The sequence below is a fragment of the Nuphar pumila genome, chromosome 5, assembly GCF_984573655.1.
Source record: "Nuphar pumila chromosome 5, dmNupPumi1.hap1.1, whole genome shotgun sequence".
NCBI classification, from domain to species: Eukaryota; Viridiplantae; Streptophyta; class Magnoliopsida; order Nymphaeales; family Nymphaeaceae; genus Nuphar; species Nuphar pumila.
Window position 1 is genome coordinate 107,041,203 of NC_143253.1, and position 27,139 is coordinate 107,068,341.

The 27,139-nt window shown below is 39.1% G+C and overlaps 1 protein-coding gene across 1 annotated transcript in view; it reads right to left on the reverse strand.

The window, feature by feature from the left end:
• Positions 1 to 13,698: 13,698 nt before the first annotated feature.
• Positions 13,699 to 27,139, reverse strand: part of LOC149838037 (uncharacterized) — a 31,147-nt gene continuing 17,706 nt past the window's right edge. Inside the window, exon 2 of the mRNA XM_090006332.1 lies at positions 13,699 to 14,066. Within this exon, the coding sequence (XP_089862458.1) occupies positions 13,890 to 14,066 (177 nt within the window). The 3' untranslated portion in view covers positions 13,699 to 13,889. The remainder of the gene's footprint in view (positions 14,067 to 27,139) is intronic.

Sequence of the window (27,139 nt, forward strand, 5' to 3'; positions counted from 1 at the left end):
AAAAATTGGAGGGGGGGGGGGGGGGGGGGGGGGGCGCTGCCCCCGAACCCCAGGCTATCAGACCAATTTTTTTTTCTTCACCCCTGTTTGCCCCCCCCCCCCCCCCCCTCACATGAATCCTAGCTACGCCCCTGGCCATGGGTTTTAGCTGTGGTGGATTAAAGATCAAGTCGATCTTAGGTAGATGAATAACGTGCAGCGTAAGGAGTGATGTTGGACCATGTTTTGTTTTGTGCATCAATCCACTCTAACGGTGGAATAGTCTTGCATCGATCTATTCAAATATATATATATATATATATATATATATATATATATATATATATATATATATATATATATATATGGATGAACACGCATCTTGCGTGTTACATTCTTTTGAAAAAGTGTCAGTGTTTTCATGAGACAGGATAGTGTTGTATGCAGTTTGTGTTTGAGCATATAAGAATCAATATCTAGCACATGTTATAAATGAATAGACATTGTTTTCATGTTGAATTTTGGACCATATCTCTGAAATATGTATGCTCTTAATATATTCCCTGGAGTTTATTCATGATGTTTAGCAAGAATGTCATGTAGGGTTAGAAATATGTCTGATGTGTTGTTTTTTTGCACATATGAATCAATATCACGAAGTCACGGTTATACACGAAGATAAAATTATCTTAATTATCATTTATCTAATGCCCTTGTAATAATTATATAGTTGGTTTAGTAAGGGATTATTATGCATGAAGGTTATCATCGTTGTTATGAAGTGTAGATATCCAGATCTAATATGAGTATTTAGTTACAACCATAGCTCTGATCTGTGGGAGGTTCAAATATGGGGTTTATATAAAAAAAATTGTTTAAAAAGTGGGACGTTGTAGATTTATTTGGTTATTTAGGATTTACTGTTAAAAACTTCGATTCATGTTGAATACATCTATTCAAGTTGTATATATATTTCTGGGTTGTGCAAACTATGAATCTGTGGTTTTCAACCTATATTCATGCGCATGAATTGGGATTGTAGTTAGTTTAAAAAAAACAAAAAAACATAATACAGGCATTTTGGTAGGCATGTGGGGTTGTACGGGAATAAACTAAGGCTTGCACGGCCCCCAGTTCAATCCCTCCTCTGTCTCTTGACATTGCCGGTCAGACCAGCCTTGCTGGTCGGTTTGGCTCGGCTGGGCCTAGGTCAGCTATCCAACCCAAGTTTAGCTGGTGCGGCTGGAGGTGTTGCACCCTTTCCGAGTGCTACTGCAACCTGCTGCATACCCAGGTAAAACAAACCAGGGTTCGCAGCCTCTCGGTGTCTGCAACCTCCTGGTCTGCTACCCTCACTCCCGCAGATGACCCATGCACAACAGGGCGCCCTACACCTTGTTGGGGTTAGGTAATCTCAGTCGTGGCCTGCCTTACCAATGGGGCAGTGTGTGAGCATCATCGTGAGTGGGGATGCTGCACACCGGACCCAAGGGTTCTGCCTAACACCAACTAGTGTCTCTCTCTCTCTCTCTCTCTCTCTCTCTATATATATATATATATATATATATATATATATATATATATATATATATATATATATATATATATACCGTGAGTGGGGATGCTACACACCAGACTAGGAGGTTGCAGACACTGGGAGGCTGTGATCCCTGGTCTATTTTACCTGGGTATGCAGCAGGCTGCAGTAGCACCAAGCAAGGGTGCAACACCTCCAGCCGCACTAGTTGAACCTGGGTTGGATAGTTGACCCAGGCCCAGCCAAGCCAAACTGACCAGCAAGGCTGGTCTGATCGGCAATGTCAGGAGACAGAGGAGGGAGTGAACTGGGGCCACACAAGTCTCAGTTTATTCCCGTACAACCTCACATGCCTACCAAAATGCCTGTATTATGTTTTTTTTTTGTTTTTTTTCGAAATTAACTACAGTCCCAATTCATGCGCATGAACATAGGTTGAAAACCGCAGATTCATAGTTCGCACAACCCAGAAATATATATACAACTTGAATAGATGTATTCAACATGAATCTAAGTTTTTAAGAGTAAATCCTAAATAACCAAATAAATCTACAACGACCCACTTTTTAAACAAATTTTTTTTATATAAACCCCATATTTGAACCTCCCACAGATCAGGGCTATGGTTGTAACTAAATACTCATATCAGATCTGGATATCTACACTTCATAACAACGATGATAACCTTCATGCATAATAATCTCTTACTAAACCAGCTATATAATTATTACAAGGGCATTGGACAAATGATAATTAAGATAATTTTATCTTCGTGTATAACTATGACTTCGTGATATTAATTCATATGTGCAAAAAAAAAAAAAACACATCAGACATATTTCTAACCCTACATGACACTCTTGCTAAACATCATGAATAAACTCCAGGGAATAGATTAAGAGCATACATATTTCAGAGATATGGTCCAAAATTCAACATGAAAACAATATCTATTCATTTATAATAACATGCGCTAGATATTGATTCTTATATGCTCAAACACAAACTGCATACAACACTATCCTGTCTCATGAAAACACTGACACTTTTTCAAAAGAATGTAACATGCAAGATGCGTGTTCACATATATATATATATATATATATATATATATATATATATATATATATATATAGAGAGAGAGAGAGAGAGAGAGAGAGAGATGCAAGGCTATTCCGCCGTTAGAGTGGATTGATGCACAAAACAAAACGTGGTCCAGCATCACTCCTTACGCTGCACGTTATTCATCTACCTAATATCGACTTGATCTTTAATCCACCATGGCTAAAACCCACAACTGAATAGATGTATTCTTATACATATAATCGAACCGTAGGATGAATACGTGTACCACATGACCCTAGGCATATACATAAGGATAGCATGTACCTCTATTGACGAATCAAACTCCGAATAAAAACCGATAAGACTGGTCTTAAGGTACATCTATCCCAGTGCTTCCTTCAATCCCGGTTGGAGCCTCTCCCAACGTGAGAGAGAAAAAATGAAGAAAATGGAGGGTTTGAGAGGGATGAGAGAGAGAGAGTCCCAAATCAAAAAAATTGTGTATCTCTGTTTTTTTGCGATTTGAGTTTATCATTTTGATAAACTTTATTAAAATGATATACTATTTTGCCCCCTCTCCATTATTAACGCATATACCTTTTTTTCTCATTTAATTTTTTTTTCAACCCTTATCATATTTTTTTCTTTTTCAGCTATACACACCAGCCACTCCTCAAATCGTGGAGGATGGAAGAAAAAATAGCTAACTTCAACCTCACATTCTCCTTTTTATTGTTTTCCTTATCTTGAAATGCAAAGAGAAAAACCGTGTGATAGTTTTTAATTGGATTCCAACGATTTTTTTTTTTTGTAAAAAGGAATTATAGTATAGAGATATAAAAACCTGTGTGCAAGGGGGGATTTGAACCTGGGTCATTCCTCATAGAGGCAACAAACCTCTCTATTGCACTATGTTTTGTTTCATTGCAGATAAAGTCTTGTTTATTTCATTTATACACATGTAAGCTTTATGCATTTTATTCAAAAGCATACCACGTTTCTTCATTAGGTCATGCACATGGGTGTGGTGGGATTTAAACTTACATCAAACCCCCAAGATACAACGAACCTCTCCACAACACCATACTTTATTTTGTTGCACGATTTGTCCAATTTAATTTAATTAAACTTCGGTTTTTCCCCTAACGGGGATCACATTTTTGTATTTTGATTTCTCGAATGTTACACCTCTATGGAATCCGTTAATTAACTTCTGGACATCGATTTGGGGTTATAAAATATTTGGATCCATTAGGATCCCATTGAATTCCAATTAGGTTTTGGATCCATCTAGGATTTGAATTAACTTATCATATCTGAATCCAATTATTGGATCCATATGATCTTGTTCAGATCCAAGATCCATTCAGACCAAATCCATTTAAAAAATATGATATTATCATATTTATTTTAGAGAATTTTCACCTTTATTGATCTAAAATCTTGTTTGAACCATTTGGGCCAACACTAAACCCAAGTTTTGTACCGAATTCAATGTAGTCCTACCCAAAACCTAGATATAGGCCAAACCCCAACTCTTTTCAACCACTAAAAATAGGTCCCAAGATCCACCTCTACCAATATCTCGAGATAACAAAAGGCAAATCCAATTCATGATTTTATAGATGATAAGTGTACTCACAAGCGTGTCGACACCTACGAGTTTAAAGTGGAGCTTCCAGAGTTTCATAGCTTATTGGGTGTAAATATATTCTTTGATTGGTCTTATGCAGTGTGGTTCTACTTCGAGTATCATTATGTTCCGGAGCATCACATGGTCTCGTTGCCAATGACACAACTTCGATGACCAAAACAAGTGTGGTGAAATGAGTTGCAAAAAGATCAAGAGAACCAAGCCTTGGGACAAGTTTAAACATAGAGAGAGATGTAACATTTGATGCACATAAGTTTTGTTCCTTAAAATCATGCTCTAAAAGCCTTAAGGCAGTACATTCAAGAAATCATACCTACTTCCACTCCTAGACCTAAAGTTACTCAAACTCATGTAGGAGAAACCGAATTAGGATCAAATCCAAATAAACATTCAATATAACTTACTGAGGGTTTTCCTAAAGACCCATATCCAATTAAAAAGGATTTGGATCCAGAATCTCATAATTAATTCAAATCTATTTTGTTAGATCTCCCATGACCCATTATAGAATCCATTGACCCATTGTAGATAAACTCAATTTGAACATGAACCAAAGCTTTCCAAATCCAATTAAACATGAACTTTTCAATATCCATTTTCAATTCCTTGATGCTCAAACACAATTGAAATTAGTTCAAAATGAGTCATTTAAATCCATACGTAGGATCCAAACCCAAAAGCCTCTTATATCCGAACCCCATAACCCAAACCTACCTCAATTCTTGGTTTTGATTGAAGAAAAAATGATAATGGATGTTTTGGAGTGCGAGATCCAATTGGTCATTATAATAGCATTTATGGATTGAAGGTTGTTTTTATTGAGTACACCAACTCTAGATCCATTCAACCCACATCACTTTGAAGGTGTGACAAATGATTATGGATGGTTTGACAAGTGCATACCTAGATTTTCTGTACTTCTCAGAGTGGATCAAGTTTGGCATGTTGATAAGGCATATTGTAAATATGTGACCCAGACCATAGAGTGTAATCGGCAAAAACACAAGTGGGATCCAACCTTGAGGGCAAGTCTTCTCTAGGAAGTGATGCAGGAGTATGAGCGAGTTACTACCGCATCTATAGGGTTCATTCTGATCTAGTTTCATTATTTGATTTTTTATTATTATTTAGTTTAAGATCTTGTTTTAATTCTTATTTCATATTGGATCTATCTCAAATCCATATTGATTCTTGAGTCATATTTGGATCAAAGTTTAAGATTTGATCTATCTTATATCTATATTAGAATCAGGGTTTCTAGGGCTGCTTTATTGTTTGCCATATATGCTCATTGTAAAGAGGAGGGAGGGCGCTAGATGAATGAATTATTAGTGATTTTAGTTATTTTATCTATTTTTGTGTTATTTTTTCATTAATTTTCTAATTGATTAGTTTGTAGCTATGCTATTCTTGCAGGGTTCAGGAGTGATCCTCTTATGCACTGAATCAAGTCTCAACCACATTTAAGTATTTCACTTGTTATTGGCCCTGCTACCATGAAGACTTGGCCAATTTTAACTTCCTAGGCTAAGAAAACAAGGACCGAACTAGTGTTGCATTGAATTGCATAGGCTAATCAACCTCATGCATAGTACGTAACTCTGTATATCTGCTATTAATCCTTCAGTAAGGTAGTATCGTGTGATTTATTGCCATATTAAGAATTAACACTAAATATGATTAAAGGAGCAGTTGGCTCATGTGTGTTCTTTTTTTTTCAGAACTGAAAGCATTTATTAAAAAACTATAATACAAGGTAGAGAGGACGAGTAGTCCTCAGAAGCAAAACTTATAAGCTCATGTTGCATGATCAATACGAAACAGAGGATGGGAATTTCGACGTTTTCTCAAACTATCGATTTCTTTCAGGTGCAATATGATTGCACAAATATTTGTGCATTAAGCACCTGATCACCCTCCATCTTCGGGACAGGCCTGTCAGTTGTGGGGTCCAAGGCCTGATGGAGGGCAATTAGGTGCTTAATGCACAAATTTTGTGCCATTTGATTGCACCTGATCCGGACTCATTTCTTTTGATCCCGCTACCTTCTTTTATAGCAAAGTGCAAGTCCCACCGAATTAGAGTTGCTATTCAGTAAGTGTGTGCAAACTTTTATCTAAATAACCAACGGGGGCTCAGCTTGTCTGGCAGGAGCAGTTAGTGCAGATCACCTTGTATTGAAACATTGCAAGTTCGAACCCCAAATGGTATGGTTGTATAACTGGTAGGGTCTGCCTAACCCCACCTTTTCCTGTGAAAAAAAACTTATCTCTAAATAACCTATTGCTTATTTCCTCTCAAACCCTCAACCAGGCTGCACATATCCATCAATGTCAGACTTCAAGCCATTTTCTAGAGAACTGGACGATGTGGTTCAAGGAATATCTGTATTTTGCTGGAATACTGCTGGTTAATCCGCACAATACTTGGCAGGTGCCAAGTAAGGATCTCTTGAAAGTAGTCACACTGCCAAAATAGTTGGAGCAAGGTTTCCTGATTTTGACAGCATAGAGGAAGACTTGCAAGTTGTTGAGTTCTTGGGTATTGACAGTACCTGTGAGCAATAGCCCTTCAAAGAACATAGCTTCCTTTGCCCAGAGCGTTTGAGGAGGGGAGGGTGTTGCGTGTTCTCCCTCGAACACTCACTGTAGTTACAGTCGGGTGTATGGTGGTGTACAGGGGATCTCGTACACCCGACTGAGTGTCACGGTGCTCAATCGGGACCCCAAACACGCACTGTAGCTACAGTGCGTGTTGGGGGGGGGGGGGGACGGGGACCATATAACCTGCCCCCTTTGAGGAGGGAGCCAATCAACTCTATCTTTCAGGCAAGCTCTATATGCCAAAGTCGTATTTAATTTTTCATTAGAGTTTAGCTCCCATGCATATTGATTTCCATCGCCCGGTATTTGAAAAACTTGTTTCAAAATTTTGAAAATTGTGGTGAGGCTTCTCCAGATCGAACACCCCTTCTTCCATGATTAATGACGTATGAATTGAGACTGTCAAGCAAATGGTACTTTGTTTTGATGAAGACAATTTTATTTTTAAAGGCAAGCTTTATACAACTATACCATTGGGTTTTGAACCTGCAACCTCCCAACAACACAAAGAGACATGCACTAGCTGCTCCTACCATACAAGCAGAGCCCAGCCCCCATTGGTATTGATGAAGACAATTAGTAGTGACAATTCTGTTGGGAAACATCACTACTAGGGTGTCAACGGGTCCGGTTTGGTTTGGACCCAGGTAAAACTAGACTTGAATCCGATTTTTGGGTACGGTATCGGGTCTGAACTTGTGTCTAATCGGGTCTACTATAAGAGAAACCATACCCGGACCTGATAAAAACTACATGAACCAGACCTGGACCATACTGGTAAAATAATAATTTTTATCATTTTTACAGTGAAAATTTATGGGTCTTAATCGAAACTTGGGTCGGGCTTCAGTCTGATATAAAATTTCACAAACTATACCTGAGTTCATGTATTAATCAAACCTTCGGGTCTGGATCATTGGGTCTGAGTAAACCCGACTTGTGACACCTCTAGTCACCACCATCCATATAAAAGAGCTTTGTTTATGGCACGCGATTTTTGAATCTTTAGACATCCTTTTTCTTTCTTTATGGTAAAAGTGACTCTATTTCATGCCACTAAGGCTTTATCCCCACCCCACACACATTAAAAAAAAAAACAAAGGTTCGTTGGCTCATGTATGTTCAATGAAACAATGATGTAGACAATAGATCTTGTGAATTTGACGGTCTAGATATCACCAATTTCCAATGTGGCCTTGCTCAATGATCATCCATGAGCTGTAAGGCTCAAGTTTGTAACAAAATGGTCATTTCATAATCACAGAGTCATGCTCACATAGGCAATGAAATGTGTCAAAAAAAGGTATTCTCGTCACATGAGGAAAAGCACAGAACCGTCCCTACCTTCGTGAACTTGACTAACACATATAACCAAAATGCCCCTCCAATGATTGAGGTTACATCTGTCATTTGCTAACACACCGTTCCCTACTTCATCCCCAAACAGGATTAAGGCCACTACCCTTAAAGGGCATTTAGGTCATTTTATTGGCAACCCCAAAAACGAAGATCCTAACGCTCCTAGGCATCATCAAACCAAACCCTGCTCACACTGTACTCACATAATGATTCATCTGGTCCTATAATCATAATGGCATTCTAGTCTTTTGACACCTCCAAAAAAATCCCCTTTGTTCCCTCTGTCTGGTCCGTAAATTCCTGTTGTAAGGGTGGACGCTCACATCATACGTATCCCTGCAGAGTCCCATCAGGGTCAGTGTAGGGCAGGGGTATTTTCGTCCTTTTCCTAAACCTGTGGGGACATATCTGTTCATTCAACCCTTGGTTAGAGTGCTTTATTTTGACCTCTTCCCATCTTGTGGTCTACTCGTCATCAAACGTCCCATACCAAACGGTCTTGTCTTCATTGATTGAGAGAGTAAGTTTCATGATAAAGTGTTTGACTGGTGAGACTTATCCCTCCAATCCAAGTCAACCCCAGAAAATAATTTTGAAGAGCTTTTTTACATTTCCGAGGCAGGGGTTTGGATGGTGAAACTAGGCTGTTCAAATAAAATGATCTGGTTTTCTGATATTGCATGAATTCTAACACCAAGTTCATGAACTCCGGCATCCTTGCCATGGCTGTGATCATTATCTTGGTGATGTCTCACCTGATGCCAAACGCTGAGCTTCATACACTATGCAAGAAGGCATGCATTATGACACCGGCTTGAGTCTTTGCAACATTATTAGAAAGGTAATGATGATGTGGGAACTGCTTAGAAGTGTTGCTGATAATTGTTAGTCTAGGAGTCTAGGCTTATATATTCACAGTTCACAAAAGGCCTATTTTTTTAGTTATTGTTTTTCTCTTGATGAGAATAACATGTTAGCAATGTTACCAAGAGCTCTATTGTTAGCTTGTTAGAAAACTTTATTTTTCTGAAAAACTGCATTACAAACACGGTTAAGATATATTTAGAGCAGATCAAAAGGTGGTTTTTTGGTATAAATATTTATCTTCCAACTTTTCGTACTTATCCCTAATACATGCTCTAATTTTGCCATCACCAACAACTGAACCTCAAAAAGTGTTCTTATGACTTGACATTATGCAGTTGATAAAGGTCCAGGGCCACAAGGGCTTCACTCATCTGGTAGGGGTGACTTGTGAATGTCACCAAGACTACGGGACATCACAAGTTTGAAACTCATGGTGGCTAGGGGTGGCAATCGGTCGGGTAAGTTGGTTGGCAGGTGAGAATACCTCAACCGGGACATGACCCATTTATTAAACGGGTCAGATGTGGCAAACAAGAACATGACCCGTTTATTAAACGGGTAACCCGACACGACACGGTTAACCCGTCTAATAAATGGGTCAGATCGACACCCGATGACATGACGTCGATAGGGGTTTTTGAGTTTTTTCTGGTAGCTGCCGACACAAAACTCCTTTTGTTGGAAAGGGGTTTTCTGATAGGATGCTCGTCGGGGCTCACTGCCTCGTCGGCGATGTCCTATGTCTCATCGGGGTTCATCGTTGTGCCGACGAAGTTTGCTGTCGTCAGAGATGCAGGAGTTTTTCCTCTCTTCGGTCTCAACGATGATCGGCCATCAAGCTGCCATCGACGGAAGGCTCCAAGAACCTCTTTTGGAGGCCGCCATCGCAGGGTTGTCGGATGGTCGCCGATAAACGACGTGGGTCACCAAGCATTGGCCGACGTTTTCTTCCTTTGACCCCGATCATGATGCTAATGGGGGATGGTTGCCATCGTCAGTGGCCTTTCGACTGGCTGTCGATGCCGGTGACCTCTGGTTGCTACTCAGGCGACGTGGGTTGGCTATTGCTCTCTTGCAAGTTGACGGGTTCGTGTAAACGGGTTGACCCGCTCGCCTAGCCCATTTATTAAACGGGTCAAACGGGTTGGCATACCCCTAACACGAACTCGACCCGTTTATTAATAAACGGGTTAGGCAGGTCGAATCGTTTACGACACGAACCTGTTTAAGCCAAACCCTAACCCGGTTGAGAAGCGGGTTGGCGGGTCGGGTCAGATTTTACCAACCCTAATGGTGGCATCCCTTGCCGTAAGGTGGAAGCTGGGTGGGATCTCGGGCAGGCAGAGAGGACTTTAAGGGTTTTACCAACTGGAGGCCAGTCAATGTGCAGTCAATCAGTGATGGTTTTTTTTTTCTTGAACTATAAAAAAAAAAGTGGTCTAGGCATATGGGAATGGGGTAACAATTCTTTACTCAAAAACTGAGGGAGTCGTTGAAAAAAGTCCCTTTAACAACTACTTAAAAACACTCCAAATATGTTTAAGGATGATGAGAATGCAAGAAACATAGACATGAATATAACCAAATAATATAGGAAGATGAGGATACCAAAAGGACAATTTTTATATATAGTGCATACATCCAGTTGAAAGTCCTGGCAAAGGAGCCCAAAAGGCTAATAGGTTGTTTGGGCAAAGTGCTCCAAGTGAGACACTTGATTTGAAGCACTGCAACGTGAAATTACCAATCTGAGACTATAGCCACTGGGCACCTATAATAATATAGTGTAAGGTAGGGATTGCCACTTTTCATTAAGACAGCTGAAAACGACAGTCCTGTTAGGATGGTTTAAGGCTTGATGATCATCTACTAGCAAAAAGACTTGGATGATGGTGGGATGTCAAATGAATCCCACAAATTGGTTGAGTTTATCCTAACCACTAATCATTATATACTGTGCCATGAAGAATACGATTAGACTTCGTTTTTTTTATAGGCAAGCTGGGGCTAGGCAGACCCCTGCCAGTTTATACAACTATACCATTGGGTTTTGAACCTGCAACCTCCCAACACTAGGTGAGATGCACTAGCTGTTCCTACCAAACAAGTGGAGCCCCATTGGTCTTCGACTTAGGGTTTTGGTTGATAGCCACATGCTTAAAACTAATCTGATACTCTGATTTCCATTTATCATATATTTCTTTAGTGAATTTTTGTCTACCTGATAACTAGGGCTGGTAAACAAAGCTGAGCTGCTCATAGCTCGGTTCATGTTGGGCTCATAAAGAGCTCGTTGGACTCATAAAATAGGCTTGGCAAGCTGAACATCAATTTGTCTCAGCTTAACTTGTATAAGCTCGTTAAATAATAAGAAATATATTTTAGATATATTTTCATTATATAATATAGTTGAACTATTTAGTTTGAAAAAATTGGTTCAGCGGTAAAATCTTATTGGTCCTAGTTATGAAATACAACATATTTTTTGTAATCCTATTTCTTCCAACTCTAAAACTGTATTTTTTTTATACAAACCAGCCTGAGCTCGGCTTGTTTAACTCGGGCTCATTATGAGCTGGAACTCAGCTTGGCTCACCACAAGAATGAGCAAGCTTGAACTATTTCAAGCTCAGCTCATCGGTCTAGTCTACCAGCACTACGGATAGCCATACGCTTAAAACATTTCTCTAGTGGATTATTGTGACTCCCTGATGCACTTTCTTTCTATATCATGTTGACCTGGATCCCAACGCACCAACTTTGGTGGTGATCGCGTGATGTCATCTGATCTCTTTAATAAACAATTAATCATGACAACAACTTACAAGCACTAGTGCATTGGATTGGATTATTACATATATAAATCTAAAACCACATATTGCATTTAAGTTATTACCCCTGACCATGAGAGAAGATCAGATTCGTTTGCCATGCTTTCACCCATTACCTTCAACATGCAAGTTTTAACCATCTCTAGAAGTTGGGAATTGGAGGGTAAACTATAGTCACAAACGGCGTTATCGGGGTTTTCTCAGCAAAGAAAAATCTTGCGATATATTTAAAAAAGTTTGCTTTCTCGAAAAAATCTCAAAAAAATATAGGCTAAATTTTAAAAATATACAAAAAACATTAAAATATATAAATAAAATGGTAATATCATGATAAAAACACATCGTTTTCAAAATAAGTGATATTTTGAAACTATCATTTTTTTTAGGGATTATATTGATTTTTGAAAATCTCACAATAGAATCGGGAGATTGTTAGAAAACAGCCGATATTTGTGACTAATGTGCAAACAAGAGAAAACGACTGCAACATATGATTGTCGTATTTGAAAATAAACTTGGTTCCCTGCCATGTGCAAAGAATATACAGTATCATTTTTCCTTATAAAATCTGTCTTTGTGTTAGCTCCCAAATTGCCACCGGATTTGTGAGCCACAGTCAAAATGACAGCCATGGGCCCCACGATGTTTAAATCGTTTGTCTCGCTCTTTACAGGTAGCATTAAAGATACGTTGGGATCCATGTAAAACGTGAGCAAAGTCTCAACTTCCTATTACAGCCGAAAAAAGCTCTAAACCAATATTAACTTTCACAGACGTTTTATTTCTTTCCCACTCTCATAAACTCTTCTGAGTGGTGGGTTTTGGTGATGCAATAGATGAACTCCAAGCACTTCCACTACACTACAACCTCACCCAAGCATCTGGTCTGGAACCCTTGGATCTTAGGTGTGGAGTAACCGCCTGTATTACGATTCCCCATTCCCTTGATAAGAATTCAACTTGCCTGTAGGGCACCAATCATCCCTAATTAAAACTATATTTACATCCTCGAGTAACAGTGGAGACTGCATCATAATGGTATACCTAAAGGCCCAACAGGATCACAGGTGGGATCTGCAATCTTCACATTGATTTTTAAAACCACCCCAATAGGCCATCAGAGTATACATACCCAACAACAAAAAACTACAAGGAAACTGTTCGCCATTTTTAACACTGAATTTTTGCACAAAATTTTCTCATTTATGTCACCGTTCTCTCTCTTCTTTGGCCGGACAAGCTACAACCCAAGGAACAGTGATAACCACAATCTTTTTCTCATCTTCCCTTTGAAGATGGCCAGGCAAGAATATTTATTACAAACAGTAAAAAATAGCATCCCATTTTCATCTCCGAAATCAATAACCAAGGAACAAAAGATTCCCATCATTTTTCATAGGACCTTATGCCTGGTTTTCATCACAAGCAGTTCAAATCATCAAAATCGCTAGTACGGTGCAATAGTGCATTCTGGCCCCACTGATGTCCTAAAGGAGGCTGTCATGGGACGCCTAAGGTTTTGAGTTAGAGCTGGACTCGTGATGCCAACCTCCTTTCTGGCACAAACTTCAGTTCATGAAACCAGAAAGATGCCATCTGACCCATCTGCAGATGGCATTGTCTCCCAGCCATTGCCAAAAACAAGCAAGAATGAATGTTTTTTATCACAGGGATTTTGGTTTGCTGCTTTACAGAAAGACCGTGTACAGATACCTCACTTCTTTCTCACCGGCTGATTGTTGAAACAAGGCGAAGGTATTCAGGCATAAATGATACAAACAGTGGTTCCTGGAGAATTCCCTGAAAACAATAAAAAAAATTCCATCTTTCCTCATTCTTTTTTTGGAATGGATGAATTCATTAACCTCAGATAGGAAGAGATTCAAACCCAAGACTGCCATGGTTCTTCCTGGATGGCCACCAAGAATTTATTACAAACAGTTGAACGGCATCAGAAAGGACAAACTAAAAGTTCACTTGGAAAGAAGTGATCCTATTTGGCTTGTGGACGGGATGCAATGTAGTCGATGAGTTGTGCAACAGTGGAAATCTTGTCAGCCTCACTGTTTGGTATGTCTATAGCAAATTCTTCTTCCACAGCCATCATAACTTCCACGCTGTCCAACATATCCAACTGCAAATCTTTCTCCAAGTTGGCTGTTGGCATCACCTGCATAACATTATAGAATGTAGTTAAAATCATAGATCTGATGTGGTTAAGATGGTGAAATAGCTGTAACTTGGCATGTTGTCGGTGACTCCTTAAGAGACATCAAGTCAAGATTGTCAGTTGCAGGCCTTGTGAATGTGAGAGTGAGACAATAGAACTAGCCAGCGGGCTTTATGGGCTCTTAAAAACTCAGATCTTTAAATAAGAGACTGCTGAATAAACTAAACGCAATTAATTATGGCATCATAGGCGCTTAGCACAATATACAGCTTTGCTCAGACACAAGAAATAGAAACCTGTAAGGAAACTCCATAAAGAGGTGAAAATACTTGAAGCTCAAATACTAGATAACAAGCTAGGCAGAAATTGCTTAATGGTAGAGCATAGCCTTGCCAAGGCTGAGGTTGAGAGGCAGCAATCCTTTCTTGTTGAAGGAAATCCTACGTGATGCCAGAACCCCCTGCAAGAAGCTTCTAAAAGAAAAAACTTTTTCTGGAAAAAAGAAAAAACATTATTTGAAATTTTATCCCAAAGGTAGCAAAAGCGCTGGCTCAATATACTATAGAAATCAGTTCAAGGTAGATATGGCCTAAATATATGTTACATGTTATGGAGCTCATTTTTACTATAAAATGCACACACACACACACACACAGAGAGAGAGAGAGAGACATTTTTACCATAAAATGCATATGGACGATGTATAATCCAGCAGCTGTATGCATCAATGTAATTTTTTTATGTAGAAAGCATTTAATAGCATCCATGCCAAAACCAACAATCTAGTGCTTGATCCACAACCTTAACCCATGCACATGCTATCAGTGTGTGAACATTGCTTGTCAATATGCAAAGGTACATATTTGAGGTACTACATGAAACTGGTTTATGCTACAATAGCATCCTGGCAAGTTCTACTACCAGCCCTGAAAAAAAAAATCAGGGGGCAGAAGCAGACAAATGGTGCATTATAGATGGTAGGACTACAAATGGGAAACATACTAGCGCTTTGACCTGCTCCAAACAAGAAAACATGCTGTAGCATGGGTTATTATTAAGATGCATGTGTTTCCACCATATGTGTGCACAAGCTTTTTTAAAAGAAAGTGCTTTGCCTTGCCAAGATGCAATTATGAGATCATGGAAGTAAATGTACACTGTGTGTGTGTGTGTTTTAAGGGGAGAGAGGGGGAGGGGGTGGTGGGCATCAAGTTTTAGTAGCACTGAAACCTACAACAAGAATGTCAGCCTTGTGAAACAGATAAGCAAATTTTTTAATTTTCTTGGAAAAGAATTTCCTCAAATCTTAAAAAAAAAATATAACACACAAACGTACATGCAAGCACACATGCACGTGTGCACATATACACATGTTAGGTTAATTTCATGATGTCATAATAAAATGAGGACAACATCACAATGTACTTCGACTTGGGGATCTTTTGAAACTAATAGGATACTTTTGGTATCTCATTTCAAAAGGTCTTGCAAGAATATGATATACGAGCCAATGATATTTTTGACAAGGTAGAAACTTCAGATGAGTAATGGATATGCACGTTTATGTAAACTGGAACTAATGTTCTATAATTCTAACATCAAGAAGCTCAAGAACATATCTTAACAGAAAAAGGAAAAGAAAAAAAGAACCAAGTTTATGTAATCTGAAAATAATTTCTATAATTTCAACATTAATAAGCTCTAAAACGTATCCTAATGGAAAAAGGAAGGAAACAAAAATGTTTGTTTATGTGAACTCACACAGATGTTCTACATTGTTGATATCAATAAGCTCAAGAACATATCCTAATGAAAACAGAAAAAAAAAGAAAAAAGAAAAGAAAAATATGAGATTATTACTCTCTTTTTTTTATGTATGATCATGTGGTTATGACATGGTTGCCAAAGCATGGGAGAAAAAGTGAGAAAGCTTCAAAGTTAAGATTTTAGGGATTTGGGAACAGGAATCCGCAAGAGAGTGAGAGGATTTTTCAGGGAAGAGATGAGGTGGGGGGGTGTGATGAAACACGTGGAAATACAATAGAGAACCTAATATGGGTTAACAAGAATACAAAAGAAGTGCACAAGCACTAATCCACCAAGGGATATCACAATCACAAAAAGAGAACAAATACAAAAGCACAGCAAGAGCCACTGAGGGCCAACACAGTAAAAAAATAAATGTTCTCTTGATAAAATACTTAGGAAAAGCATAGAAGGATACAAGGGGTAGAACCCCTATTTATTATTATACAAAGAGCACCAATCAGGAATCCCCCTCATAAATAATAAAAAGAAAAAAGGAAAAAACAATAAAAAGAAAAAGGCTCTACTAGGCCGATACTTATTACATGAGTGAAGTGAGTGAAATGACTGAAATACCCCTGATGAGTATTTCAGTTTACATAGAACAGAATTATATATAGATATATAATTAATTTAACAGAGGGATGAAAAACAAAAATCTGCAATGAATGGAAAGCATTAACATGTAAACAGGCTCTGCAATTGTCCAAACTCCAGAGGCTTTCGTACATGCTGAGAAATTCTAGTTCTTTTTTGCCCCTAACGTACTTTAAATGATATAGTTGTCCCATATCTTGGCGGTCACTCTCAGGGCTGATTTACTGATTTTTTGTGAAAAAACAGAAGGTACTTTTCAGTTGTAGCTTAAGAATTAAAGCTCTTAATTAATGTCAAGAACCACCATGGTATTTCAAAACATGCAAGGCATTTTATCAACTAGCTAATGTCTGCTAAAATGCCATGAGTGCTAACAGCAAGCCAGCACCTTAAATTATATATCAATATAACATACTATTCCAAAAACTAAATAAATATACCTTTATATGGAATTTCTGTAAACAACAACAACAACAAATCACACTATCCGAATGTTGGGAACCATGCTGATATTCATGGAAAGAAGATTCCAGCTAGATGAATTCTTGATTGCCCACTTCCTTCGAGCTTCACAAGTTCAGGTTAGCATTTTGGCACCTGCATTCTAGTCAACCTTTGCAGTTTGACCTAAAGCTTCCAGTAACGATGAGTTACACAAATGTGACTTTGAACTAAAGTAGCAGAAATCTAAAGTGTCATCCTCTTTCTGGGACTGCATAGCATGCTTGCTGATATTTGCATATTAATGTAGTCACATGTCAAATGAATGGCTGGACATGAAACCTATGGGTTAATATTAACATCTTTTGGGAGTGCCAGTTTAGAAACCTGGATACAACCTTACCTTCAAAAGAAGCCTCAACTCCCATACATTTTTTTTCCCAAGCTAGAGCTTGACTATTCTATAATGAAACAATCATAAATAATAATAAAGCCTCTAAGGCCATACAAGAGCAAAGAACAAAGAACAAAGTGTACAACCACAAGTCCACAAAAAGCCAATACAAAAAGCCAATCAATGACAAATACAAGAGCACAACAAGTGCATACAATAGACACTAAGGGCATGTTTGGAAGTGAGAAAGATGTAAGAAAAGTGATATGAGATGGAAAATCCATATGATTTTTCCGACCCTTCCAAATGAGAGAAATTTTTTCTAAGAGTTTTTCTAAAAAGTACACTTTTGATAGGAAACATTCCTCTAGAGGTGAGGCGAAAGAATGTTGTAAGTTTTCCTTTCGCCCCTGTATTGAGAAAGAGAAGAGAGAGAGAGAGATTGCGGCTGTCACGATTTCTGTAAAAGAAATCGTGACCTAAATGTGTATTTAAGTTTACATTACACTATGGGTCTGGGTCTGGTGTATCCAGACCCGATAACTAAAAGAAAGTTACATGGATCTTCTTTACATGGATCGGGTTCGGATCCTGCACCTTTCCCCCCCCCCCCCCCTCAAGTTGATCATGGTTTTGGACCATGAACAACTTGCTTTTAAGCATCCAAAAGCGATCCTTGGTTAACCCTTTGGTAAATATGTCTGCAACCTGTCTTTCAGTACTGACAAACTTAGGCTCAATCTCTTTTTCTTCAACCTTCTGTCTCACAAAGTGTTGGTCGATCTCAATGTGCTTGGCACGACTGTGATGTACTGGATTGAATGACATATTGATAGCACTTTGATTGTCACAGAGCAAGGCAGTGTGGGAGATTTTTTTTCCTACTTCAGTTAGAAGATGCCTGATCCATGTGACTTCGGCAGTGGATGCCTGATCCATGTGACTTCGGCAGTGGCAGCAGCCATGGATCTATATTCAGCCTCAGTGCTTGATCTAGCGATAACTTTTTGTTTTCTACTGCTCCAAGAGACTAAATTTCTTCCAATGAAAGCACAATATCCTGATGTAGATCTTCTTTCGTCAGGATCTTCTGCCCAGTCTGCATCACAATATACATTAATTTCGTGCTCATTTTGGCCATATGACTATGGTAAATATATCAATCCATCCCCAATAGTCCCTTTCAGATATCTAAGGATCCTCTTGACCGCTTCCATATGTCCAGTACGTGGCAACAACAACAACAACAACAACAACAACTACGCCTTCATCCCAAAACAATTGGGGTCAGCGATATGAACCAAAAAAGAAATTCATTTTGGGTCTTCCACATGAATCCTTTTCCTCCAATCATTTCTATCCAACGCCATGTCCTCGGTGAGGTTCAAAGCATTCATATCCTTTCCTATCATCTCCATCCAAGTCTTCCTAGGCCTACCCCGACCTCTTTTAACTAATATATTTTCCCATTTCTCCAACCTTCTAACTGGAGCATCATTAGGCCTTCGCCGAATATGTCCAAACCACCGTAAACGATTCTCTCGCATCTTATTTTCAATGGGTGCAACACCTACCTTCTTACGTATCTCTTCGTTCCGAATCTTATCTTTTATTGTATTTCGACACATCCATCTAAGCATCCGCATCTCAGCTACACTCATTTTTTGAATATGATGTCTCTTGGCAGCCCAACATTCCGTACCATATAGTAAAGCGGGTCTAATAGTCGTCCTATAAAACTTTCCCTTCAACCGCAATGGCATTCTACGATCGCACAGCACTCCAGTAGCACTTTTCCATTTCATCCACCCAACCTTTATCCTATGATTTACATCTCCATCAATTTCTCCATACTTTTGAATGATGGATCCCAAATATTTGAAATAATCATTCACCGGTATATCTTGCTCACCAAGCTTCACTACACTCCCATCACTACTTCGTTGCTTACTAAACCGACATTCCATATATTCAGTCTTACTCTTACTCAACTTAAAACCTCTAGCTTCCAATGTCTGTCTCCATAATTCTAACTTAGCATTAACCCCAGCTCTAGACTCATCAATCAAAACAATATCATCAGCAAACAACATACACCACGGTACATTTTCTTGAATTGATCTCGTAAGCTCATCCATCACTATCGCAAATAGGAAAGGGCTTAAAGCAGATCCTTGATGTAACCCAACCGTTATCGGAAAATTGGTTGACACCCCTCCACAAGTGCGGACATTGGTTACTACTCCTTCATACATATCTTTAATTATACTAATGTACTTGAGAGAAACACCTTTCTTCATCATTGTCCACCAGAGAACGTCCCTAGGTACTCTATCGTATGCCTTCTCTAAATCAATAAAAACCATATGCAAATCTTTGTTCCTCTCTCTATATCTTTCAATAAGTTGTCTAAGAAGATGTATAGCTTCCATAGTTGATCTTCCAGGCATAAAACCAAATTGATTCTCCGATATCATGACAACCTTCCTCAACCTAGACTCAATCACCCTCTCCCAAAGTTTCATAGTATGACTCATGAGTTTTATACCACGATAGTTTGTGCAATCTTGTATATCACCCTTATTCTTATATAAAGGCACCAAAGTACTCTTCCTCCACTCATTAGGCATCTTATTTGTTCGCCAAATCAAGTTAAAAAGATTTGTCAACCATTCTAAACCTTTCTCTCCCAAGCATTTCCAAGCCTCGATAGGTATACCATCTGGGCCAACTGCCCTTCTTGATTTCATTTTCTTCAAAGCCTCTGCAATTTCTTTCTTTTGAATCTTGCGCATGAAGTTACGATTTATCTCATGAAAAGGAATGGAGAAGTCTCCAAGATCTTGAGCATGACTATCATTAAATAGCTTATCAAAATAATCTTTCCATCTCTCCTTAATCTCCTCATCTTTGACTAAAACCCTTTGCGTTTCATCTTTGATACATCTAACCATACCCAAATCCTTCGATTTCCTATCTCTCATCTTTGCAAGCCTATAAATATCCTTCTCGCCTTCTTTGGTATCCAACTTGCCATAAACCTCCTTATATACCTTAGCCCTCGCGTTTCGAACAACTTTTTTAGCTTCCTTCTTTGCTATCATATACTTCTCTAAATTCTCATTATCACGACTCTTACTTAGATTTCTATAACACTCTCTTTTAACCTTAATAGCTAATTTGACATCCTCATTCCACCATGATGTATCCTTACCTAGTGGTGCACCGCCTTTAGACTCACCCAATACCTCCTTAGCTACCTTTCTCATACCACCCGCTATCTTATTCCACATTGATTCTGAATCCTCCTCGAGACATCAATCAACTTCCTTAACTACCTGCTCTACAAACATTCCTTGTTTAGCTCCTTTCAGTGCCCACCACTTAATTCTAGGATCTATCCTATGTCTATCCCTTTTGCGGCATTGTCTAATTCTAAGATCTAAAATTAAGACTCTATGTTGTGTAGCTACACTTTCTCCTGGTATAACCTTACAATCGATGCAACAACCCCTATCTCTCTTTCTAAGTAGGAAAAAATCTATCTGACTCGTATTAACCCCACTTTTAAATGTTACTAGGTGAGTCTCCCTCTTCCTAAACCAGATGTTTGCTAAGATCATATCATAGGACAAACAAAAATCTAAAATCCTTTCTCCACTTTCATTTCTTTCTCCTATACCATAGCCTCCATGGATATTCTCAAATCCATCCCTACTAATGCCTACATGTCCATTAAGGTCACCGCCGATGAAAAGCTTTTCTCCATAAGATGTCTCTTGTACTACTCCATCTAAATCTTCCCAAAATTGATGCTTAATGGAATCATCTAAACCTACTTGAGGTGCGTAAACACTAATAATATTAATAATATCCGTACCTAATACTAATTTAATAAGTAAAATTCTATCACCCTTCCTACGGACCTCAACTACATTATCTATAAACTGACGACTCATAACAATCCCTACTCCATTCCTATTCCTATTTATTCCTGTATACCAAATCTTATATCCCCAAGGTTCTATCACTTTAGCTTTCTCACCTACCCATTTGGTCTCTTGAAGACATAAAATATCAATCTTTCTCCTACACATAACATCTACTAACTCTACCAACTTACCAGTTAAAGACCCTATGTTCCAAGTGGCTAACCTAATTTTATGGTCTTGGACTAACTTCTTTACCCCCACCCGTCCAACAAAGTGAGGGAACCCTTGCCTATTTGACACCACACCCGGGCGCCGGTGTGACGCGTCGCTTCTGGGCGACGACCTAGCAACCCTTGCACATTTATCACTGCCTCCGGGCCTAGAGAGTACAGCGCGTCGCTCAGTAGGGAACGCCCCAACGAAATTCTCATATTGGTTCATTTTCATAGGATATGACAAAGTTTTTATGCTGGCTGTCACAGGCCTACCGCAACCCTCCTCCTTTATCTGGGCTTGGGACCGGCAGTGTATAACTACACAGGCCGGTGTCCAGTTCGCGGCGCATGCATAAATTGAGACACTTGATTGACTGAATAAACAATATCAGGTCTAGTGAATGTGAGGTATTGTAACATTCCTATTATGCTGCGATACCTGGTGGGGTCATCACACAGATCCCCATCATGAGCGCTAAGTTTTTCATGAAGTACACTCGGAGTTCCTAGAGGTTTGCAGTCTTTCATGCATGCCTTACTGAGAACATCTACGGTGTACTTGTGTTGAGTGAGTGTCAATCCATGAGCTTGATTATCAACTTCTACACCAAGGAAATAGCGTAGAACTCCAAGATCTTTCATTTTGAACCTTTGACCTAATAAGTCTTTTATTTCTTAGATGTGGTCTGCAGAGTTTCCTGTGATGATAATATCATCGACATAAATTAATAATAAAGTGGTCACAGACTGGCTTTTAAAGATAAATAATGAGTGGTCCAGCATGGAACGTGAAAATCCATGTTTCTGAATCTCTGATGAGAAGCTATCAAACCAAGAGCAAGATGCTTGCTTCAGGCCGTAGATGGCTCTTTTTAGCCTGCATACATGGGTTTTACAATTTTGTTCTTGATATCCAGGAGGTTGTTCCATGTATACTTCCTCCTTCAAATCCTCATGTAAGAATGCATTTTTTTACATCAAGCTGACTCAACTTCCATCCATGTTCAACAGCCAGGGAAATGATAATTCGAATCGTTCTCATTCTTACAACCGGACTAAAGGTCTCATCATAGTCTTGCCCTGCTTCTTGAGTGAATCCTTTTGCTACAAGCCTTGCCTTATATCGTTCAATGGTTTCATCTGGCTTGTACTTGATTTTGTAGACCCATTTGCATCCGACAACATTTTTGTCAGGTGGTCTGGGAACAACTTCCCATGTTCCACATTCATGGGAGGCTTGCATTTCATCATTCATGGCTTCTACCCATTTCATAGAAGTTGCTGCCTGATAATACATGATGGGCTCTTCGTCCTTATTGATGGCATTTAAAAACAGTTGAAAATCCAAGGAGAAGTTGTTATAACTAACCCACCTGTCAATAGGATGTTGTATGCGGTTTGATTTTCTAACTGCAAGGGTATGAGAAGAAGTAGGATTGACGACTGAGACATGATCTGAATGGCTTGATGTTGTCGGTCTCTGTCTGGAATAGATAATGCCTTTGTATCTTCCTGGTACTTCCTCTGCATTCTGTGACCCCGACGTCCCAGTGTTCTCAAATACCTCTTCTTCTTCTTGCACGCAATCTGAGGAACATGTTTCATTGGACCCAGCAAAAAGTTCTGAGCTCAGCCAAGGATAGTAAATTTCAGTTGACATATTCGTTGTGTCAGCTCCGTGGTCAAAATTTTGTTCATCAAAGACAACATTTCTTGAGATTCTGATGCGTTTGTTGGTGGGATCATAACACCTATATCCTTTGTAGTCATCTGCATATCCCACAAATCTGCACTTTTGAGCCTTGTCTTGAAACTTGTTTCTCAGGGACTGATCGATATGCACATAGCAAACACATCCAAAAACACGCAGATCATAATAACTAGGATGAGTTCCAAAAAGACAGTGATAAGGAGACTTATTTTCCAGAATAATCATAGGCAGTCTATTTATCACATGCACGGCAGAATGGAAAGCTTTTGTCCATAGGTTGATGGGAAGATTGCTGTCATGAAGCATACTCATGGCACTTTCAACGATATGCCTGTGTTTTCGTTCAGCAATTCCATTTTGTTGAGGGGTGTGAGGACAGGACACCCTTCTTCCTATTCTGTTATTTTGAAGAAAAGAAATAAAATCACGAGATGAGAATTCCCCACCTCCATCACATTGGAAAAATTGAATGGACTCAGAAAATTGATTTTTGACAAGGGAAAGAAAATCTTGAAACAAAAAGAAGACTTCCGACTTATTTCTTATGAAATATATCCAAGTGTATCGAGTATAGCTATCAACAAATATTAGATAGTATTTGCTCCCAGATCCGGAGACAACTGGGGCGGGTCCCACACATCAGAACAGATTATCTCAAAAGGTTTTGAAGCTCTCTTATTAATGGAATGAAAAGGCAATACATGGCTCTTGAAGGAAAGACAACTGGAACATTTGTGACTGTTCTCATCCCTATTTAGACTTTCTTTTGGAATGAGATTATTAGATACAAGTTTCTCAATGAAATGACTCCCACAATGTCCTAATCGACTATGTCATAAGAATGACTTATTACATTCAGAAATACTAAAAACATTAGCAGAAGAGGATGAACACAACTCTAATGAAGGCGACTTTGAATTCAGGTGAAGAGGGCGAACAACATGACAAGGAGCTTCTTTAAAGACACATATTGCCTCGTCTCTTTCCTTCAGCGAATGTTTCCCTCGTGCGTAGGTCCTTGACCTGCACAGAGAAGGGAGTGAATTCAACTAAAGCATTATTATCATCAATAAGTTTGGAAACAGAGACAATATTTTTCTTAATGTCAAGAGCACGAAGAACGTCAGAAAGAGTAAGAGTGGAATATGACATGGGAATGACAGTTTTTCCAACATGAGAAACAAGATGGTGGGATCCATCTCCAGTGACAATCTTACTTTTTCCAAAATAAAGAATGGGATTAGAAATCTTACCTGCATCATCTGTCACATGAGTCGCTGCCCCTGAGTCGACAAACCAGGTGCCTTCATCACTCTGCTTCAATTTCAACTCTGACAAGGCAGATATCAGCAAATCTTTTAATCTCTCCACTACTTGAGAACTTTTTGTTTTCTGTCTGTGGACCCTTTCCTTTATTCTCTGAATTATGCCAGCAATTCGCCTTGATATGCCCCTTTTTGTTACAAAGGAAGCGGGTAGGAATGGATCTTGACCCCTGCGCATGAGCTGACATATTTGGAGTGTGAAGCAGACCACGCCCTGCGTGTCCACTTCGCCCCTTGTCCTCCTCGTCCTCGTCCTCTACCATAAGTCACTCCTGTGGCAAAAATTTCCTGAGAATTTGTGTGAATGTGAGATTCCTCAAAGAACCCTTTCAGGGTCATCTCATACTGAATCAATTTTGCTCGCAACTCATCAAAGGTAGGAAGGGCAGGGAGACACAATAGTGAAGTGACGATCATATTGTAGTTGGATCCCAATCCACTCAAAGTCTGTTGTACCATATCGCTGTCACTCACCGCGCATCCTATAACTGCAAGTTGGTCTGTGATAGTCTTCATCTTGTTCAGATATTCCATGATGGTCATGGAATCTTTCCTCAACATCTGAAATTCCCACTTGAGAAAAACCATTCTCGCCTGCGAAACTTGTGAGTATGTTTGAACTAATTTTTCCCAAAGTTGTAGAGTAGTACAATTGTCGGGAATTGCAACAAGGACCTCTTGGGACAAGGTGGAAGTAATGTATGCAACCACTGACTGATCTTTCATTTCCCAGTTGAGGTACTCTACATTCTTGACATACACAATTGAACTTACTCCTTTGTCGTCTTTTTCTTCTCTCGTAACAAATTCAAGTGGGGCGGGAGTGGTTCCATCAAGGTGACCTAAGAGACCTTGACTCCTTATAAAAGGAATGATTTGTCTCTTTCAAATCAAGAAGTTTGAGGTAGTTAACTTTTCAGAAACGAGTTGAGTGAGAAAACTTGAAGAAAGATTGGATGAAGAAGAATGAAGATCCATGAAAAATGAGTTTTAACAAGAAAAGGAACCCCTTTTTTTTTTGAAGTGTTCACAGAGTGCTCAGTCTGCAGCCAGAGAGGTTTGCTGATCGTCTTCCTCTTTTCTTTTCTTTTTTTTCTTTTTTTGCGCTGAATAACTCAAAAATTGATGACCAGAAGCTGTCAGAAGAAGGACTGAGTTTTAATGTGGATCCCACTCGTAACAGTCAAAACAAATATGATACGAGAAAGGGCAAATGAGAACAAAGAATGAAAGTCGAATCAAAATGAATCCCAAACAGATTTTATGTCGCACAACAGTCCAAATGAAGAAGGGATACGCAGGAGAAAAAGATTTGAATAAAGGAACAGCTTGAATAAAGAAACAGAAGATTCAAAAAAAATGAAAGTCTAATCAAAATGAATCCCAGACAGATTTTATGTCGCACAGCAGCCCAAAATGAAGAAGGGATACGCAGGAGAAAAAGATTTGAATAAAGGAACAGTTTGAATAAAGAAACAGAAGATTAAAAAAAAATAGATTTGAATAAAAACAAGAGATTCCCGTGAAATACACGATCTTTATAATTTGATCTTTGTGTTTCACGTGAAACAGGAGATTCACGTGAAACAAGCCTTTCCCTTCTAACAGTTTAGGGATTCACGTGAGACATGAATCCACTAAAAGAAGAAAAGAAAAGGCTGGGAAAACAGAAAGGGGAAACGAGAGATGGAGATTGGGAATGGAGGTAGAGAAAGAAAAAAATCTGAAGGAAAGAAAGAATGGATGGATGAAACCTCAAACCTTTGATCTGCCGCACCTTTTGGAATCCTCTTCAATCCTTAGCTGGAACCTGCTCTGATACCATGTAAGTTTTCCTTTCGCCCCTGTATTGAGAAAGATAAGAGAGAGAGAGAGATATTGATTGCGGCTGTCACGATTTCTGTAAAAAAAATTGTGACCTAAATGTGTATTTAAGTTTACATTACACTATGGGTCCGGGTCTGGTGTATCCAGACCCGATAACTAAAAGAAAGTTACATGGATCGGGTTCGGATCCTGCACCTTTTTCAAATGTTTCCTACCAAGAGAAAATGGTGAGGTCCACTCCCCACCACCCATCTCACCACCACTACCACCCACCGTTTCACCATCACCACCACCGACCTCACAGAAAAGTGCCCTCCCCACGATGATTTTTCACTATCCATCTCACCAGTATCACTCACCATCACACGCCTCCCGAAAAATGGCACCGAAGAAGCTCCACCACCACCACCACAACCCCACGATGAATTTCCAACACCATCCATCACCAACATCCCAAAAAACAATGCCAGAGAAGCTCCACCACCACCACTAGCCACTATCACCCACTTCCCGAAAATCCTCACCATAGAAACTCCACCACCACCACCCCTCCTCTCTCTCATTTTTTAAATATTTTCCATTTTATTTTTCGCATGCTACCCAAACAAGTGAAAAATTTTCATTTTAGAAAAATTATCGTATCAAAACTTCTCATATGCAATTTTTTCCCTATGAGAGTTTTTCTTGCTTCCAAACGTGCTCTAAGGACAATCACAAGAGAACATAAAAAATATAAGCTTTTATTAATAACAAATGCTTAAGAAAAGCATTAAGAACAAGAGGGGGGTTTTCACCCTTTACATAGGCAATATGGAACACCATATA